The 19980-nt window shown below is 39.1% G+C and overlaps 1 protein-coding gene across 1 annotated transcript; it reads left to right on the top strand.

Annotated features, from left to right (window-relative positions):
- Nucleotides 1–7102: 7102 nt before the first annotated feature.
- On the top strand, nt 7103–9979 carry LOC141727112 (uncharacterized). Its single transcript, XM_074532937.1, has 2 exons — nt 7103–8739; nt 8833–9979. The coding sequence occupies exons 1-2, from the start codon at nt 8105–8107 to the stop codon at nt 8903–8905; spliced, it is 708 nt and encodes a 235-aa protein (XP_074389038.1). The 5' UTR covers nt 7103–8104; the 3' UTR covers nt 8906–9979.
- The last annotated feature ends 10001 nt before the right edge of the window (nt 9980–19980 follow it).

Here is a 19980-nt window from a genome sequence, read left to right as displayed (position 1 = left end):
CAGTACTTCCAGATGGGTACAGATACCATACCATAAAGATACACAATTAGTCATGATTAGCCAAAGTATGTTGTAAGTCTGAGTTGCCCATGTCCCTCAAAGAAAACTTAAATTAATTTCATGATCAAACCATTAAAAAAGTGGAGCACAAGGCATTTCTTTTTTCCTCTGTGTTTGGGTGATGGTTAATGAGGGATAATATACAGATACTGAAATCTTAGTATCAGTTATCAGCAGCATGCAGGTTGAGATTTCTCCACTAATATCAAACACTACAGAGAGCATCAACAGAATTAGTATGCTATTCCTGCCTGAATAGCTTGCTGCTCTCCCTCTTTCTCTCAGCATCTGCTTTACATGCCAAAGCATGAACGTTTTGTGCAATAGTTGGTAAAAGCTAAGTTGAAGAGCTTAGAAGCTAAATGCTAATGGAGTGTACAACATGGCAATTTGCTCTCAGTGCGCCATGTCATAGAAGGAATACACGGGAAGTGGTCTACACAGTAAACTATGAATGGATTATGTAAGGCAAAAGTTAGTGCTTTCCCTTACATTTGTACCTTCTCAAAATAGTATAGCTGCAGAATGATTGGTGGCCAGCAACACCAAGTGTTAGAGGACTGTACAACCACAATAATGGGGAAAAAAAAAAGAAGCCCACCAAAAGTTAATTAGAAAGCACTTGAAAAAAATCAACTTGTTAATCAGATGGGACTAATGGTGCTCATGCTGGGAGAGGAAGGGAAATAAGTTAAATAAGCCAGAAAGCTATAGGTCAGGCTGCTTATATTTGATTGCTAGAAAGTCCAGAAAGGTTAATCAAGCAAATAATTCATACTCACCTGAAAGGCAATGAGGTAGAAGGAATTATTGCAAGAGTCTGGTAAAAACTAAGTCTTTAACTTTTTCATGCAGGAGAAGATAGATGTCTCACTCTCCACAGGACTGACTTGTTCCCTTGCCCCCAGTCTCCGCTTATGGCATTTTTGGAGGAAAAAGAAAAGAAAAAAATTTATTCTTCAGACACATGTAGATTAAGCCAGAATTTGGTTACTTTAAATTTGGAACAAAATGTGTAGATATGTTAGAGAAAAAATGTATCAATTCCTTCATGTCAAAGGAATGGAATACAGAGTTTAATAGGAATTTTCTGGAGCTCTGTCAGAAATAATACAAACAAAAAATAATTTAATTTTGGGACAGGCTGCCTTCTAAATTACTTTCAGCTATGTTTTCTTTTATTTTGTAATTATTAATATTCTTATCTACATGAATGCCAACGCGTTTTGAAATAAATCCTTTTAAGAAACAATTTTCTTTATTTATTTATTTAAGAGATTTCTTGTTGCATTTTCCTTCTAAATTTTAAAAGGGAGCACTTCCTTTAATTGATGTTAATTTTTTTTTATAAAATCAAATAATGAAAAGTTGTATACTTATTTGCTTGCTTTCCTGACTAGCATTCATTAGCCAGCATGATTTTAAAAGGATATGACAAGGGGCATATTAACCCCCTGTTATGCCAGGGGGTTTTGTTATCTTAATGGTGTCTTTTTGCATTCTGATTGCTGCTACATCCGTTTAGCAATAGGGAATTCAATTAATCATTCAAATAACAAAACAGAATATATATAAACTCTATACAAATATCACAGATATATATTTTACAAATATACACCAGCCTTAGTGCACTTTAAGAATTGACTGACATATCTTTGACCAGACATTTTCATATTTTTCTTACTCCTTACAGGAAAAAATTATACATTCTTTCTGAGTATTACTTTGGTTTAGTTTGAAAATTTGGTGCTATTTTTTCACTTCTTTGAAAAATATTTTCACATGACCTTACTATCATTACCACAACCTTGAGGAATGGGAAAAAAGTTTCTTACAGAAAACTCAGGCAGACAGTTGACTTGAGTTTGTTTCTGTTCTGAGAGTGACCCCAGTCAAGCAAGTCAAGACTGCGCACGGTATGTAACAACACGTTTGAGACGCAGTTTGCTCTGCAGTATAAATCTGAATGCATGCTGCATGTATACCACATCCTCTGTGTGACTGCACAGAATTTAACAGCATGATGTGGAGACACATAATTCTGAACAGCATAAAGAATCATTCAGTATTGCTTTTCCATTTGTGTGCCCCTATAAATGCATAACATCTATACTGGAGCTCTGATGCCATGGGTTTGGATGTTTTTTTTTCTTGCAACCCCAAATAGCAAAATATAGTTCAGAAAATAAAGCCTTTAGTGTAGTATTATCTAGACAGAAAGAAAAATCAATAAAGAAAAACACTTTGAACTTAAGTTATAGCTGTATGTGACCTTGAGTGATCTATGAAATAATGGCATCAGCAGTCAAAGCTACACTATAACAATCTAAATGTTTTAGTTGGTCTTTTTGCCATGTTTTAGAGGACCCTCCTTTAAAGACCACCACGTAAAAAAAATAATAGCCAAACTAGCAATAAAAATGTTGGTTTCAGTCTTGTTGTTTTTAACAGTTGAGAAATATAAGGAGAAACATTAGGAAGGTGGAAAGTTTGGAACAAAGAGGAAACCATGTCAGTGATGTCTGTACCTAAGCAGTCAAAGGTTAAGATTAACTCTTGACAGGTATGCAAATATGAAGACTTGAGAGAGGATAGTAAAAAATAAGATAAAATAATTAAACCATACTTGACATAATAGGGCAGAAAAACATCAGGTATTAAAAATTGGAGGATATTAATATCTGTGTGCTAAAGAAGCTCACTGCTGTATTCTAACATTTTTGAAAATTTACTTTATGTAATGGACTATCACAAGAAGGGGTAAGGGAAGGGGGAAGGGGAAGGGGAAGGGGAAAGGGAAGGGGAAGGGAACAACAGCATGATGAGGATTAAATCTGTGTATAAATATGACTGCTGATGTTAGCTAAAGTAGAAAGCTTGTATGTTAAATGTAGAGAGGGAAGTCAACTGACAATTGAAGAAAACAGGTTGAGTATAGTGGGCACTTCTACAAAGGGCTATATTCCAGCATGAAGAACAAAGATGGCAATTAATAAAAAACATCAGGTATTCTTGTGTTCTACAAGTAACGCAGGAAAATGTTTCCTATTGCAGTCCTGCAAACACTGATCTCTGTACTTTATGAATGTGCATGTACATATGTGTTTGGGATTACCAATTGATGTATTTACAAAGAATGCAGCATGATGCTGGTAGACATTTCCTAGCCAGTTTGCAGAAGCCTACCTGTGAGATCAGGAGTTAATAAGTTTTCCATCTGTCCATTGCCCTCCATGCCATGTCACCAGTAAAAATAAGAAGGGATTTATTACAAGAATTAACAAAGGAGTGAGTGCAGAGCCCATCACATAAGTATAGCCAGTAACCAAAGGGATGAACAGTCAAATTTTGTCCAGTAATGAGCCCATAGTATATCTGAAAAAGTGTTTTCTTGGATTGGTTCCCTCAAGGCTACAAGGACCACTATCTATGAAAATAGATCCAGCAGTGACGTGTTTCATGCTATGTGGATTTCTATACAGTTACTTGTGCTGTATGACACAGTCTCATCTAGCTGTTGTCAATGAGTTTGGAGACGGCAATTCTGCAGGACCAACTGCTGCACTCAGTTGAGGTTTTCTATGTTCCTGGACTAACAATAATATTAACTTCACTGACCCCATTATATATATCTCAGGTCACAAAATACAAGGGGTGGAATATGAGACTGAAATTCAAACAAACACACCACACAGATGGAAAGGCTGCTCATGTTGATCTCATGAGGCACAACCTTTCAAACAGACATGAAGTAAAATGTATTTACTTATAGCAAATCATTAAAAAGCAATAATTAGACTACAAGGTTCAAATGTCAAGTGTTACCCCATAAAATATATACCAAAATAACTCTTTATTCCATTGGAACCAGAATTACTAATTCAATCTTAATATAGTATGTTCATGTCTGAGTGACACTGGTGGCTTGTTAAGTGGCTGTGACATTAGCAAAGGCCTTATTAAACCATCCAAATTAAAATGAAAGGAGTATGATATCAGTAATGGAAAAGAAACAGTTTAAGCTCAGCATGAATAGACAGTGGGTAATGGAAGAAGGAGAAGAATGCCAGGTCCTGGAACAGTTTTCCTTAGCAAGATTCTGCCTCTTGGTAGCTTCATCCAGAACAGGTGAATTTTGCATTTTAAAACCTGGATGAAAAGGAAGTGGCAAAACCTGGACACTCCAGTTAATAAAAGAGACAGAATATGGATTCAGCCATTAAGAGCCTGATCACACACTGTGGTTCTCCATGATGAGTATGTAAATTGGGAAAAAGATCACTTGGGTTTCTGGACCAAATATAGAAATGTAGACCAAAGAGAGGAGTTCCCAAAACACCTTTCACAACACTAATAACTGAAAAGCATCTACCATTTTCAACATCATGCTTTTCTTACTGCAAACATGCAATTTCTGGTGAATGAAAATCCCTCCTCAATGCTGAGGACGACAAAAAATTTTCTATACTTGACTTTAGGCTCAGAAATATATAGCTTTTAAAATATTTTTAGACACTCCACATAGAGATAATATAAATTTTATGTTTCTGAAAAAAATGAGTTAATACCAAAAAAAATAATCCCATTATGGATTTTTCAAGCTCTGGGAAATGTACATTGAAATGTGCTACCTCAGGCAATCTTTCCTATTCTTGGGCTGTACAGACATTTTTCAAAACATGTGTACTAGAAAGACTCACACAGGAAAGTAATATATTCATTCTGCATTGAAGGAGTCTGACATAAAACTGCATCAAGATGAAAAAGTTTCAAACCTGCAAATTTTTATGCCTGCTTACAAAGTAAAGCAAAGTTAAAAAAAAAAAAAAAAGTTGAAAAATGTCTACTTCCTAATTGTCTTTAAAAAAAAATCTTACCATCTTTTGCTCTTAGATTTTCATAACATCTTTCAAAGTATGCATATTTATTTTTCAACCACTTTGGTCAGAACAAAGTACAGACACACATAAGATAGGAATTAAATTTTATTTCATGTTTCCATGAAATAAAAATTCCAAATTTTTATAAGACATTACCCATGAAAGAAAATACACCAAAATAAACCTTCTCCTCTAACAGCTGTGTGAATTTCCAACTCTCATTTATGGACTCTGCATCTTTCTGGGAAAAAAATAAGGGAAAATTGCTTACTATTTTAGATTCCCCTGCTAATTGTCATAATCCTTACAGTTTTCCATGGTAAAATCCACAGCAGAATCCTCAGCAGTTTTGATTTAACTTTTGTCTCATGAGTATTACTGAAATATAACACAATTTTAAATTACAGCAGGACATAGGAAAAATGTCTGTTAAAAGAGAAAAAAAAGAGAAAATCATAACCTAGAAAAAATGTACTTTGATGTATGTTAAAATGACCATGAGACAGGAGAACACAAGAATTTAGTTAAGGTGACAAAAAACAACTTTAGTAAATTATATATGTAAAAAGCACTACATTTAGAAATAGAGCTCTTGATTCAGGAATGGTATTCAGCTGTTATCAATGCTGAAAAAACACCAGTGTCTAAGTATCAAACTGTGGGGGCCCAAATCCTGCTTCTCTCATTTCAGGTTGGAAGATAGCTTGTGGGGCTGTTCTGAAGGCATGCTTGCAGCTGTGAGCATGGTCAGGTTCAAAGTTCTGACAGGCAAAAAATTTCTGTTTTCTCTAAAAATATCAGCATATTTCTTTTTAAAAGATTCGAGATAAATCTCAGAGTGCTGAAAAATCTTGTTTATGTCAAGCAAAGCCCTTCCTACATAAAAAATTAAAGGTTAAAGGGTATAAGTGAGGCTTCAAAGTGATATGTATCTGAAAGGTCACTTCTAAGCAGACCTCCTATTTTTTAAATTGCTTGGCCACAGTGGCCTCCTAGCATCATAAATATATAAGACACAAATAATACTGAGAGATTGTGAAAATCACACAAGTCAGTGTAAGAGCTCTTTACTTCAGTAAAGACCTGTGTAGACATTTGCCCTGTAAAAATGTCATAAATTGACCTCCTCGTTTAAGCCTTCTCCACTTTTCCTTCCAGCTTGCATTTCTGTTTCCTTGCTTTGTCTTTCTGGAATGAAAAAAACACTTTGGAATGAAACTGGGCTATCAATAGCAGTTATATAGTATGAGACTCATTTCATGACTTTTATCTGAATAGGGAAAAAGAAGAAACTGGCATATGAGTGAACAAGGAATAGCCATTCATCTTGTCCTTCTACATTTTATATAAATCTAGAAAAACATTTGGACACAAGAAGATGTTTTCATTTTCACCGGAAGATATCTTTGCAAAGAATATGTAAAATTATGCTTGTCTCTTCATTCAACAATTTTACCCTAAGATAATTACATCAACAAAAAAAACAGTCATGGACTAGATAATTTCTTTGAGCAAAAGCTTTTACAACAGAAGAATCATAAGCTTTTATTAATTCCATTAATAAAACAGAAGAGAAGCTCACATGCCTGAAAAATATTTAGGTCATTTTAACTGGACTTCACGTTTAATGAAGGTTACTTTACAAGAAGCTTTGGGGGAACTCATATAATACCTGACATTTCTTGCAGGAGTTTTAAAATCTGCTTTTTTTCAATCTGATTCATTTATGTCCACTTACTTTCAATGTCCTAATACTGTTTATTTACACGTAAATGAATTTATCTTGTACAATGCAAAAATAGCCAATGAAAACATAAGGAGGCACCTGAATGCTTACACCTCTCCCACCCCTCAGAATCCTCTTCTGTCCTGATTTATCAAGCCAATTCCTGATGATTTATTATAATAGGTTGTCACAGATATCTTTTGTGAAAAATTCTTTCTTTAGGCTTTTCCCCCTTTCTGAGAAGCTGTGGCCTCAGCAACAAAATGTAAACAATGGTTATCTGCTGCTGTGGAATGAAACAAGTGGATCCGTGATTGGTCTTGGGTGAATGTTTGGATTTACTGACCACTAACGGCAGAGCTGTTCTCGCTTTCTGCCGGGACACAGAACTTTGTTATTCATTCTTTTTCTATTCTTAGTGTGGCCTGCATTCTGAGAACTTTCTCTCTGTTCCTATTAGTATAGTCATAATGTAATATGTATCATAAAATAATAAATCAAGGCTTCTGAACATGACGTCAAGATTCTCATCTCTCTCTTCACCCTGAAAAACCCTTGCAAGCCCTGTAACAACTGGTGAACCCCGACTGAGAACAAAAACCATCAATTGGTGAGACCCCAGAGGAGCAAATTGCTGCACTGGGTAAACCCTGAATGTGTGGCATTGATGGTTGCTTCACAAGTGACCACAGAAGTGGATTCTAGCCAGGAGCTGAAAAACTGAAGATCCTGATTTTGACAGAGTTCACAGCCAAGGCTGACCACGAAGAAAACCTTCTCAAAAGCCTCCAGGAAGATGTTTGGAAAGAGCAGCAGCACCATGGAGCTGGCCAGAGCAAGCTGGACTCTTTCAAAAGGTACTGTTGGCTTTTCCCTTCCTGAAGATACAGCCCTTCGTAGTTTGTGGCGGCTGATATGGGGGACGTCTCCAATAGAGGATGAGGTACATTTCTCTCTTTCAGAGGAGAATCTTATTCCCTTCTGGCAAAAATGGGATGAAGAGGATGGAATTCTCCTGTTGGAGACAGATTGCTGTGAGCTTCTTCGATGGGCAAAGCTTTTTGTGTTCTTTACGGATGCACTATATGCCCTGGGTGTTTTCGTATAGGAGTGCATAGAATCCATTTTCCAATGCGCTTGGGACCTTGGTGTGGGATTCCCCCACGTTTACCCAGTCTTCTTCTGTGTACTCTTTTCTATTTTGAAACGGAGAGCAGCTGGTTTTCCCTGGATTGCTAACTGCAAGGGACAAGCTCCATTCCCCCCGTCTCCAGCAGGAGCAGACCTTTTGGGAGAGGATCTGCTGTTTTCCAGCCCCCCTGAATCGCACCAGGGGGGTGAAATTTCACTGCAAGGCAAAGAAGTTTTTTTTGTCTGCGTCTTCGGAGCATGCTCAGTTGGAGCGGTCTTCCCCCCCCCCTTCTCTGTCTCCGGGGGAATGGGAGTGGGCGGCACCACCCCGGCCAGCGCTGCGAGCACCGTCCCTGGCAGCCCTGCGGGCCCCGCCCGGCCAGTGCCACGAGCACCTCCCAGATCCGCCCAGCCACCGCCTCCCCGGGCGGTCCCGCCCGCACCTCCGCCAGCTTCCCCGCCTGCGCCTGAGGACTCAGAAACACCGCTCCCTGCGCCTGCGACGATGTTGCTAAGCAACAGCGATCCTCCGCCGCCGCCCCTCCCCGCAGCTCCGCCGTGCCAGCCCCGCCGCCTCAAACCGAGCCAGTCCCTGTTCAGGACGATGCTGAAAATGCCGCCGAACCCGCGGGACCCTCGGAGCAGCCTGCAGTCCCGCCGCTCCCGGCAGCAACTGTCGCGGCAACTTCGGCAACCAGCGCGATTTCCCCCCCGAGCGTTTCGGGTTGTCCCAGGGCTGCCCCTGCAGCTGGGACAGAGGAAGAGGGCGCCAGCCGCTCCTTCCATGGATCAGGCACGGCCCGACAGCTGGGGGCAGGGGCAGCCCGCCTGCCTGCTTTCAAGATCAGCATTCTCGGCGGGCTGGGGGGTGTTTGGTCAGTTGCTGCCCCTTGGAGGTTGCCATCTCTGCCGCCCCTCTTGCGCCCCAGCGACGAGGGGCAGGTGGGTCCCGAAAGTTCTGCCTTTGATCCCCAGCTCCGAGGGGGTGGTGCCGTGAGGCAGATGGGAGACACGCCTGTTGCATTTGCATTGCAGAGGCAGAGGGCACGCCAGGAAGAGATCGTGGCTTGCTTGCTGTGGGGAACAAACATTCCTAGAACCGAGATGAGAGTTCTTGGGGCTCCTTCTATTCCCTCACTGCTGGCATGCCTTGGTGATTTAGGGGAAAAGAAGCGTCTCACCACCCGTTCTACCATTGTACTAGCAGCGGGGCGCAGCCTGTGGGAATGCAGAGCCTGCTTCGTGGGTTTGGCCTGGGCTGTTGGGCCCAGATCCCTGGGCCATGGCCGCTGTCGGGCTTCTTGTTGTCTGTGGGGGTTGTGGTTTCCCGTACCGGTCCTGGCCCACCTTTTGTAGGCCAGCTTTGGGGTTCCTGGTCCATCCATGGGCCAGGGGCCCCCAGGGCCTCCCTCGGGCTGCTCTGCTGCTGCTGCTCTTTTTGATCACCAAAAAAAAAAAAAAAAAAAAAAAAAAAAAAAAAAAAAAAAAAATTGAAAAATTGAAATAGCTGGCAGCAGCTCTGAAGCATTGAAGGGCCAAAAATTGGCTTCAGCCCAAAGTTGTTCAATAAAGGGATGTGGGGCCAGGACATTTCAGAAATTGTCTCAAAATTGTTTGAAATTGTTTGATGACTGTCAATGGCTTTCGATAACTATTGATGGACTTTTCTGCAGCAAGCCTGTTCCAGGACCAAAAAGGACTTTCGCATATGTCCAAGAGGAACATCTTCAGTCCATGGACATTTTCCTGAAACTCAGCTGCTTGGACTTGAATTTTTTTTGCATTGTTTTTGTATTTTCTTATATTGTAAGATTGTTTTAATGATTTGATAGAATTGTATGTTTTACAGGTGAAGAAATTTCCTATTCATTCCACACTGGCATTTATCTTTTTAATTTATTAGAATTTTAAAAAGTGAAATGCCACAGACATCTTTTGTGAAATATCTTTTCTTTAGGATTTTCCCCCTTTTTGAGAAGCTGTGGCCTCAGCAACAAAATGTAAACAGTGGTTATCTGCTGCTGTGGAATGCAACAGGTGGATCTGTGATTGGTCTTGGGTGAATGTTTGAATTTACTTTCTATTCTTAGTGTAGCCTGCATTCTGAGAACTTACTCTCTGTTCCTATTAGTATAGTCATAATGCAATATGTATCATAATAAATCAAGCCTTTTAAACTTGAGGTCAACATTCTCATCTCTTTGGTGGAAAAAAAGGCAACCACAATGTTGAGTCCTAAAGAGACGTCCTGGGGCTGAAAGAGAGGCTTGTGCAAAAAGGAGTACCACAGAAGAAATTAATCAAAAATAGCTTGCTAGACTGAAGCTGGTTAAGAGAAATGGCTGCTGTGAAATGTAGCCTACAGAGGTAGCTTTTGGGGACCTTGTTAAGAAAATGAAACACTTTCTAACCTTTCAATAGATAGATAATGCTGAAGGACAAAATCTTATTGAAGGCTAAAACTGAGGTAGAATTAACTCACTGTTTTGGGATCCAGAATCCCTAGGCTGAATTTTTCAGCTCCAGAAAATCCTAGCTGTGCAACTGAACAAATGAATTCTTCTCATGCATCAATCCAGTTCATGCTAATCAAATGGAAATACTTTTTTAAAAACTGCTTAAAATTTTTATTTCTTCTTCCTTCTTTTCTGCTTTGAAACTGAAGTCTTGGTGGGAAAATGGTTTTTTCCGTATTCTTTGAGATTACATAATATGCTATACTGGCAATCAGGAGTTTAGGATCTCCTGGAGTAAAACAAAAATACCTAGTTCCTTCCAAATACATTTTTCTGATATCAGTTATAATAATTTACCATTTCATGAAGAGGTACGCTGAGTTCTTGCTAACCAAATCTTCATATCCAAATGCATTTTCTAATTCTTTATCTTCTATTATTCTCTACTTACTGTTTCTTCTTGCAAACAAATACATTACTCGTTTTGCTACTGCATACCTAATTTAATATTTTAAGCATTCCAGTCCTGTAGAAAGAAACACATCTAGGGACAGAAGATGTCACAAAACTTTCCTCACAGGCTGGCTGGTGTCCAATACAAGACAATCTGTGATGATTGGTGATGTTTTGTTGGTCAGATCTCTTGTTGTCAGTGTTTCTCTCCTGGCTTCTTCCACCTTTTTCTCTGTTTATCCTAATTCAGGACATTTCCTTTAAACTTCAGTCATTTCCTTGTAAGAATATCACTAACTCAACCCATGTTTTAAACTTTCTTAATTGAATTTTCCATGTTCTCTTTACTATAAAATGACAGTTGATAGCTTTTTTTTTTAACCCATATTTTCCTACCATAAAAGTAACAAATAACATGAAAATCAAACTCACTTACAGCATATCATGAATATCTAGGAGTTTTCTGTACAGGACTGCAAGTCTCCCATCCCAAATATTTTCCTTTCCCTTTGTGTCTGCTTAGGCTAATGTCTCTGTCCTACACTAATACCAAAACATAAATGAGCACCTTGTAGGATGGGCTTGGATTCTAGATTCTGTGAGAAAGGCTGTCCTGGGAAAGAAACAATTTCAACATAGAGAACAGAAGACAGTCAAATCCAATTTAATTGTACTATTAAAAAAACAAAACAAAACTATTGGAATATGTATCCCAATATAACCAGTTAGATGGTGCCTAGGCCAATTCTGACCTTCGCTGCTGGGCCAGAGGCAGCACTGCGGTGTTTTACCCCAGAGATACCTTGGCTGGCGGCAGAGTGCAGCGGGGCACAAGACAGGACTCCGTTTACCTCAGGGGAGAGCTTCTGGCGATGGTGAAGAGAAGGAGAGTGGATTCTGCTAGAAGGTTGCCAGATGTTTATTCCATTGGTACAGAGGTCTGCACTGGGCCACTGCTGCTAACAGAATAGAGGCCGCATGGTCTCATTCACATTTTAAGCTCAGGACAGGGGAAGGGGAGGGGACAGGTGAGTCACCAACCAGGTGAAGGGGCAGGGTCTCAAGGTACTAGGGACACCTATCACACGACGCCTTGCTGGTATGTTAGCCTGATTGACAGGGCACACTCAGCAAGGGGCGAGGGGGAAGGGAGAACGTAAAACAGGATATTGCAACACACCACAACACAAAACAAAAAAAAAAAAAAAAAAAAAACAAAAAAAAACCCCAAACCTAAAAATGGGACTGGAACAGTATGTTTTCCATATTGTTTTGCACAATATAAGAAGACAACAATTCAGTGTCACAGCTGAAATTTTAGAAATTTGGAAAACTTCAGTGCTCTCAGGGTTAGGCAAGCTTCAAGGTTGATTGCCTGAGGGCCTGGGGATATCATAGGCTTGCCTGTGCTTGATATTTTTAAAAGCATTACTAAAAAGAACCCTAGGCGTAAATGTGGTATGGGCACAATTATTCTTTCCTTCGAGCGTGTCTCAAGTTTATAAGAGTGATGAAAGAATAATTATCAATCTGATAATACCTCAACAACTTGGCAGCCATACAGGGAACATTAACATCTAGATGATTCAAGCTCCATTAGAAACTAATCAAAATCAAGCCAGTTCAAAGTTATTTTAAGGTAAATTATCAAGGTTAATGACCTGCATTAAATATTCATATTTTAATGTATTAACAGTTCTTTGAATGATTTTAAGCAATCCATTGTGGCTCTTATTGTATTCCGGACCAATAAATTTGAAACAGTAATAGCCATTACTGTAACAGAGTAACATTCGTTCTCTCTTCTTGTATTACTGGATCCTTTTAAGTCAACAATTTTATTTAAACAGCTAATTTAAGGTAATAAAAATATTACAGACAACACAGTCTTCTCCTTAAATCAACAAATGGAATCTCTTATTGACAGTAAGAGGCCTTTGTATTATTTGTACCAGGGAAAAAAACAAATTAAGATAACAAAAAGTCAACTTAACAGTCACCCACAGCAAACATGAAATTAAATCTGCCAAAGCACTTTCTTTATAGTGAGTGGAAAACCGGATAAGATTTTAAAATCATATTTTCAGGGGAAATAGAAAAGGAAATTCAGGTTGAGGAACTAACAGACCTCTAAATCCAATGTCCTTTTGTCACAACCTTTTGGTCTTCATCCCTAGTGTCTCCAGCTGCAGCAGGATCCATGGGCAGTCTTGTATAGATAAGAAGGGGAAGGGAAGTTCCGGGAAGGGAAGTTCCGGGAAGGGAAGGGAAGTTCCGGGAAGGGAAGGGAAGGGAAGTTCCGGGAAGGGAAGTTCCGGGAAGGGAAGTTCCGGGAAGGGAAGGGAAGTTCCGGGAAGTTCCGGGAAGGGAAGGGAAGGGAAGGGAAGGGAAGGGAAGGGAAGGGAAGGGAAGTTCCGGGAAGGGAAGGGAAGTTCCGGGAAGGGAAGTTCCGGGAAGGGAAGGGAAGGGAAGGGAAGGGAAGGGAAGGGAAGGGAAGGGAAGGGAAGGGAAGGGAAGGGAAGGGAAGGGAAGGGAAGGGAAGGGAAGGGAAGGGAAGGGAAGGGAAGGGAAGGGAAGGGAAGGGAAGGGACGGGACTTTGGTAACAGGAAAAATGAACTGGCTCCAGTGCCATCTCTAAGAAAGCCCTCCCGCTGCTGTGACTTGCATGCCACAAAGATACCCCTTTTTATCTCTCCTTGGTAATGAGAGACATTCAAAGTAAAAGATTTTCCTGGAAAAGCTTGCTTCAAGTACTTTCCTTTTCTCTTACATCAAGAAATGTCAAATTTAAATGTCATCCCATTTGGCAGCAATGAAGTTGAAGAGCAAGCTTCTGTCAGGTAGAAGGAGGACATTCAGAGTTATATGGATCAGGCCAAAAGCAGCAGTTTAATTTCTATCTGTCAATGATAGACAGCCTTGATCTGAATGAACTTTCTTGTCTGGCCTTCTGTCTTTGCTGCTTGGTGGTACACTGGGATGCTATCACCTGGGATAAGGGCTAATGTCCTTGAATGTCTGAGCACATCACAGATATTCTCATGGTGTGCTGGCTTTGAGCAAAGCTCCTGTAAAATTAATATCACTTTATTTTTACCTTTTCCTTTGGTATTTCTAGTGGTGATCTGAAGTGGTTTCTGTCTAATTTCTTACAGAAGCATAAAGAAGTGGCCTTGTGATCTTTCTGAAGATTTTGTTTTTGCTTTGTTTTCTTAGTGGCAAAGTGTATATTTTGCTGTTGTGCTGCTTCACTGTACTTTTGGTTCCTTAGCATTTGTGACCCTATGAGACCTCCCTTTGCTCCCTCCAGAGCAAATCCTTTTACTTTGCAGTGTTTAATCTATCCACCCACCCACAGGACTCCTGGCAGTGCTCTCACCCTGTTGCTCAGCTGCTCTCCTCCCTGGGCATTGCTCCTCTGAACCTTCCTGACTCTCATGTCTTGTGGATAGTAATTGCCACTGATGTTTAAATAATTCTACTCTTTCCCTGCATTTTTATCTATTTTCTTTCAAGGCTTTAATTGATAATTGTACACTAAATTTCCTTTAACTCTTTCCTCATAGCTTTTAGTCTATAAGTTCATAGTAGAAAATATAGTGACTAGTAGGTAGGAAATGGATCATGTAAATTTCTAGTAAATATTATCTAATACTTAAATACTTATCTTCTTTTCCCTTCCCTTCCCGGAACTTCCCTTCCCTCCCCTTCTTATCTATACAAGACTGGTCATGGTTCATTCACTGCTTTATTCTGGTGTGAGCAGTTAAAGAAATTTTATACATAAATCTCAAAATAATGTAGACCTCTCTGTGTTAAATCAAGTTAAATCAATAAGTACACTCAGAGCCTCTTTTCTGTTGTTTTTACTGTTTCTTGGCTTTACATTTTGTTTGGGTATTTCCTGCAGAAAAGCAAGAGAAGGATCAAATAACCAGAAATAACCCCAACCCCTCACACACACAAAAAACCCACAAATGACCAAAACCAAAATCCGTGCTAACTATCACTGGCTTACTACTTTTCTTCTTTGTTAAAGTTGGTCTTCATTTTAAAGAGAAGATTAAGCAATTAAAACTGTTTGGAGCTGATATATTGGCAGGTTATCTCAAAATGAAGCAAGATCCTCCCTTGGACTCCCTAAAGCCATCAACCTCATATCTAGTTCAGGGACTCAGCAGTGACCACTTATATGTGTTGAAGATCCTCATATTCAATGTTTGTTGCAAATAAGTAAAAGACTAGGGAAATAACAGATGAACTATAAACAGATGAACTTTCTATGCTTTCAGTTTGCATTAAGATAATATTTTTCTTCAATAACATAGATGTAAAAATCACAGTTAATATGTTGCATATAAAATTACAGAAATTTTTACAATTCCCAACAATTATAAATCAGTGGTGCTATAACTATTTAAGAGTCTACACTCGCAGCAGCAATTTTTTCAATGAATTCATTTGGATGAATTTTCTTCTAATAGTTCTGATATTATGACCATTAACAAACAGTCTCTTTGCTGAGGAATAAACTTGGATTCTGTTTCATCTTTACACCAGAGTTATGTAAATTCTGACAATGAGACATTACACAGTGATGAAAAGACCTAATGCAACCATCATCAGAGCTATTACTGATGATGTAATCACATTCCATACTAAATAGGAATGTCAAAAAAACCCAGAGTCTGATTCTGCTACTTGTGGCCATAGTTATTCTTACACCAAAAAATCCCAAAATATCAAGGAAGTGTTCACAAACTCTGAGTGACCATAAGATGCAGAGGTGCTCTCCTAATGATTAAACTGCTTAGGAGACTGGCAGAGCTAAGCTGGCATAATCAGACATTGATAAACTCAGTTCAGCAGAGCATACTGTTGGCTTTGCGCAAGTACTAGGCATGAAATTTCCTGAGAATTAAATATGTCTTCTTTTGGATCTGGAAATGCATCAAGCCATTCAGTATTCACGTTTTAAAATTGTGAATAAAGACATGATAGAGCAGAAGAACCAAACAGCAGCAAATAAATTATCTAACCATGCAATGGAGCTCTATTAAAAATGAGCTGAAACTCCAAAGAAGAAAAGTATCACAAAAACCTTATAAAAGTGTTCAATGTGCATTGCTTCAACAGATATAATTCTCTCACACCAATTGAATCACCAGATTTCAGAAATATCAAATTTGTCTGGAGACAACATCCCACCTTTACATTCTTGTGTCTGCCTCCATGTGAGCCAGAATTATAGAGGGAAAAATTAGGACTGCTGGCCCCTAATCCAGGGTTATATTTCCTTTCCATCCACATAATTAGCATCCCTGATATACTCAGCAAAACCAGAAAGGCATCAAAAAGAATTATAAACAGTCCTGAAACCTCCCTGGCCCAAAAGAGGGTTTATATGACTGTACCTCAGCCAAAGCTGATTCTTGTTGTATGATCAGTCAATGTTGTAAGTACAACTGGATTTCCTGATCTTACAGGTATTTTCCAATCTAAACAATTCCACGTTTCTGTGATCACTGATTTATACCTAGGACTGATGCAGGCCCATTGCACCGATTTATGTACGTTTCTCTTTGCACACAGGCAATGTGCAGCAACACGGACACCTACACAAAACATGAAGGAGGCTGCTTGCAGACTTCCGTTTGGCATCTTGGTCCCAGAACATACAGGCTGTGAAAATTTAGATGAAAGGTCCAATACTTTTCCTCTTTGTGTGGGTCCAGTGATAAGACCAGGCATGCCTGGGGATGCAGAGAGCATTACTCTCAATTCCCAGCCAGTCTCTTCTGATTTGCACAACTGAGGAAGTATTTAGAGTTTGCTCTGTGCAACACAATCCACTATAAATATGGAATCCAGTAAAGACAAGGAAAGAACTACATATTACTACATATTGCAAATATTACTTATTTATTTGTATAGATATGTTGGCAAGTGCTTGCTCTTTCAATATGCATAATCCATAAAATTAAATTGAAAATGTTCTCCAGAATTTTTCTTCAGAGATTCTCCAGAATAGAATTAATTTACCAGAGTTTGAAGAGCTATGGATAATTTTTTTCTTTTTCCATGATAAAAATTCCAAATATAATGGGGTGCTCGGGTCTTATGATAAAGCACAGATGACAGAAGAGTGAGTAATAGATGTCCTTTTTTGTACAGGTACTTTTATAAACTTAGCAGGCAACAGAATTTTTAAATTAAGTCTGTCTTGTTGATTCAGAATCCCATTTAAGCACTCATGGCTTGTTTTTGGAGTCCTTGCTCTAGCTGTAAAGTAATGTATAGAGCTGTTGTCTCCCAGTCCTGTCCTGAATCTTAACCTCTTGTATTTTAAGACACAGCTATACGTGAATCTTCCACCTTAAACTAATAAAGTGACCTAAATTTGTGAAATAAGATATTTCCTGTTCTCTGTTATATGTAGTAGCACCTTGTGATGTACAGGCTGAAATACAGATTATATCTCCTTTGCCAAATTTACCTATATGTCTCAGCAAATCAGATGGATAGTTTTAATCATTCACACTTTAACTCCGTCCTGCATCCAGGTCAGTCAGATACAAGTAGTGACAATGAGCTCACCTTTGCAGGACATGAGCTACTCACTAATAAATCAATACCCATACATTGCCAGAAGGGATGTGTAGGGAGAGCACCAGCTTGATTTGTTCAACATTTTTTACTTTCTCCTTTGTAAGATATAAGGGAATCAGCTTTGTCCTGCACTGAAAATGTCGAAGTCACGTGTTTGAATGACCACTGAAAATGCAGTTTTGTATTCAGAGAGTCATAACTGGGAATAAGTTGATCCAAAGTGAAATCTTGCTGTTGAATCAAGTAACTGGCTTTCAAAAGGACACATTTATTTTGTTCTCTTGCAAAGAATTGAGTAGTCTTAACAACGAGTTTTGAGACCAAATTGACTTATATAGGAGTGGGGATGAGAAACAAATGCTGCTACCTGCAGGTCAAATCTGTACATTTGTCTCTTTGAATGAAGTCCTGGTGCCACTTATGGTGACAATGTTGAAATTGTCTGGAACTTTCTATATTTTTCTTTGGATGAACAATACCTGACATCTGGAGCAATCCATTTTGTTATCTCTGAATCATTCACTTCCTTGTGGTGGTTCTGGGCTAATTTTTGGTCTGCTCATCCTAGAGGTCTCTTCCAACATTAATGGCTCCACGATTCTACAGAAGGAATTTTTCTGGCAACAAGTATGAGTGGGAGAAAGGTAAAACAACAGGGAAAGATACTGGAAAAAAGGGATCTGATCAACTTCAGTATTTCCAAATTATCTAAAGTAACAGCCTGTACCATCTGTTGGTGCACAGGAAGTTCATAGCAATTGTTTTATACGCATAAAATTATGATCTCTGAAACCACCTTCTCACTCACTGTGTTCAACCCCACTGAAATTAACTGGATTTTGTACATAAAGATTTGTGGAAAGGGGAAAAACCAAGAACCCTGTGAAGCTCAACTGAACTCTTTTAGGTCCAAATTGAAAATCCATCTAAGTATTCCTTTAAAAAACATGAATGTCCTTGACATGTCACTTGACATGCCTATATTACAGAACCAGAAACTTATCATGTCAATTTATGGCACACCTTTAGGAAAAAGTAGTTCAGAGAACATTCTGAGTAGCTTGTCTAGATTCCTGTACACAAAGCTGAGTGAGACATTATACAAAAAAGCAGAAATAAATTGTAAATAATACATGTCTTTTGAACAGTGAAAAACTGAAGATATTTAGATTGGTAAAGAAATAGTACATCCATTGTTCTTGTGTGGATAGAGAACATGTACAATGATTTTCCAAAGAAGCTAAAGTAAGGGAGAAGATGCTTTAGATGAAAATACCTGCACGTACATAGAAGATATTTATAAACTTTTGTTTAAACAGTTTTGTCATATGACATTTTTTCTTCCTTTTTTGTTTTTAACATTTATTAACTTCATTGTTTGTTTTGTTGGCGTATATGTTATTTTAGGAAGAGAATGAGATATTCTGATGGTAATACTTGGAATTTTGCTTCATGAAAAAGGTCAGCTCCAAGATGCTCATTTGTTACAGGAACCAAAATGCCAGTGATAAAATTTTGCAAGATGTGATGTATTTATGTACCAAAGGTCATCCCTCCAGAGAGTACAAATTGGTCCAGCTCCACTGAAATAGATAAATTTATGTCAATGTTTATCATTTGCCTTATAGTCACTTAGTTGTCATGTCAAGTGGTAGAAAATGAAGTGGAAAGACAGTAGCTTTACTGATAACAGAATACTAGAAGGGTCTGGAATGCAAGAGAACATCATAACCTTACTACAGTCCATAGACATTTACCCTTGACTCCAGCAAGGAGCAATAGATCCCCCCCCCACAGCCTGAGTTCTTACAGCACTTCTCTCACATTTTATAAAAACAATTTTTTATCTCATATAAATCACCCACCTTTCAGATTTGGATTCAGTAGTGTAGAAAAAGTCATTGCTCCTACTAGAAAGTTGTACTGTTTAAGTTTTTTCCTTGTGATGACACTGCAATAAACTAGTTTATTAAACTTCTGTGGTTCAAAGGAAAAAGTGAGAATTAACTGTTAACGTCTGGAAATAAAATGTGGTGTGGACCAACCAATACCTGTATTCCACTTGCATGACAAGATGTTCCTCCACTTGGCTCATAATGAAGAAGGTTAAGTCCCTGATCTTCAAGGAGAAGCTTCACCAGCCTGCTCCAAACCCTTCAGGTGATGATCTACCAGTGGTGACTATCCAAGGACAGATGAAAGAGATTTTCTGCAGTACACCAGAAGAAGTGGACAAACTAGGCAGCCCTCTGCAATACTGTGAAATGAATGCTGGGGGAAAATAAATCTGTGCTGGTTTATTTCCAAGGGATCTAACTCAGCTGGATGTGGGATCTCAGCACCTCAGGACTGAGGTGCCGAGCCACCGAGACCACCCTTGGGGGGCTCGGGAGTCCTGGAATGTTGCCAGAAGTGTCTGGTGGCTGGACTTTGATCCTACACGGGAGACGACACCTGTATGAGGATAGGAGGATTTCACCGGGGTGAATGGTGAAGGGATTAGTTAATTAGAGGGTGAGACACAGGGTTTAGGATTTATGTACAGGGGGGTTTAGAGAAGTAAGATGGAGGAATTGGGGCATGTCCTGTCCTTCTTCTTCTTCTTCTTCTCCTCCATCTTCTGTGATGATGGTGGCACTTTGGGATTGGTCGTTACTGAAAGTG

This window comes from Zonotrichia albicollis, chromosome Z (assembly GCF_047830755.1).
Source record: "Zonotrichia albicollis isolate bZonAlb1 chromosome Z, bZonAlb1.hap1, whole genome shotgun sequence".
NCBI classification, from domain to species: domain Eukaryota; kingdom Metazoa; phylum Chordata; class Aves; order Passeriformes; family Passerellidae; genus Zonotrichia; species Zonotrichia albicollis.
The sequence above is the reverse complement of the archived record's forward strand: the minus strand, read 5'-3'. Positions and strand labels throughout refer to the sequence as shown.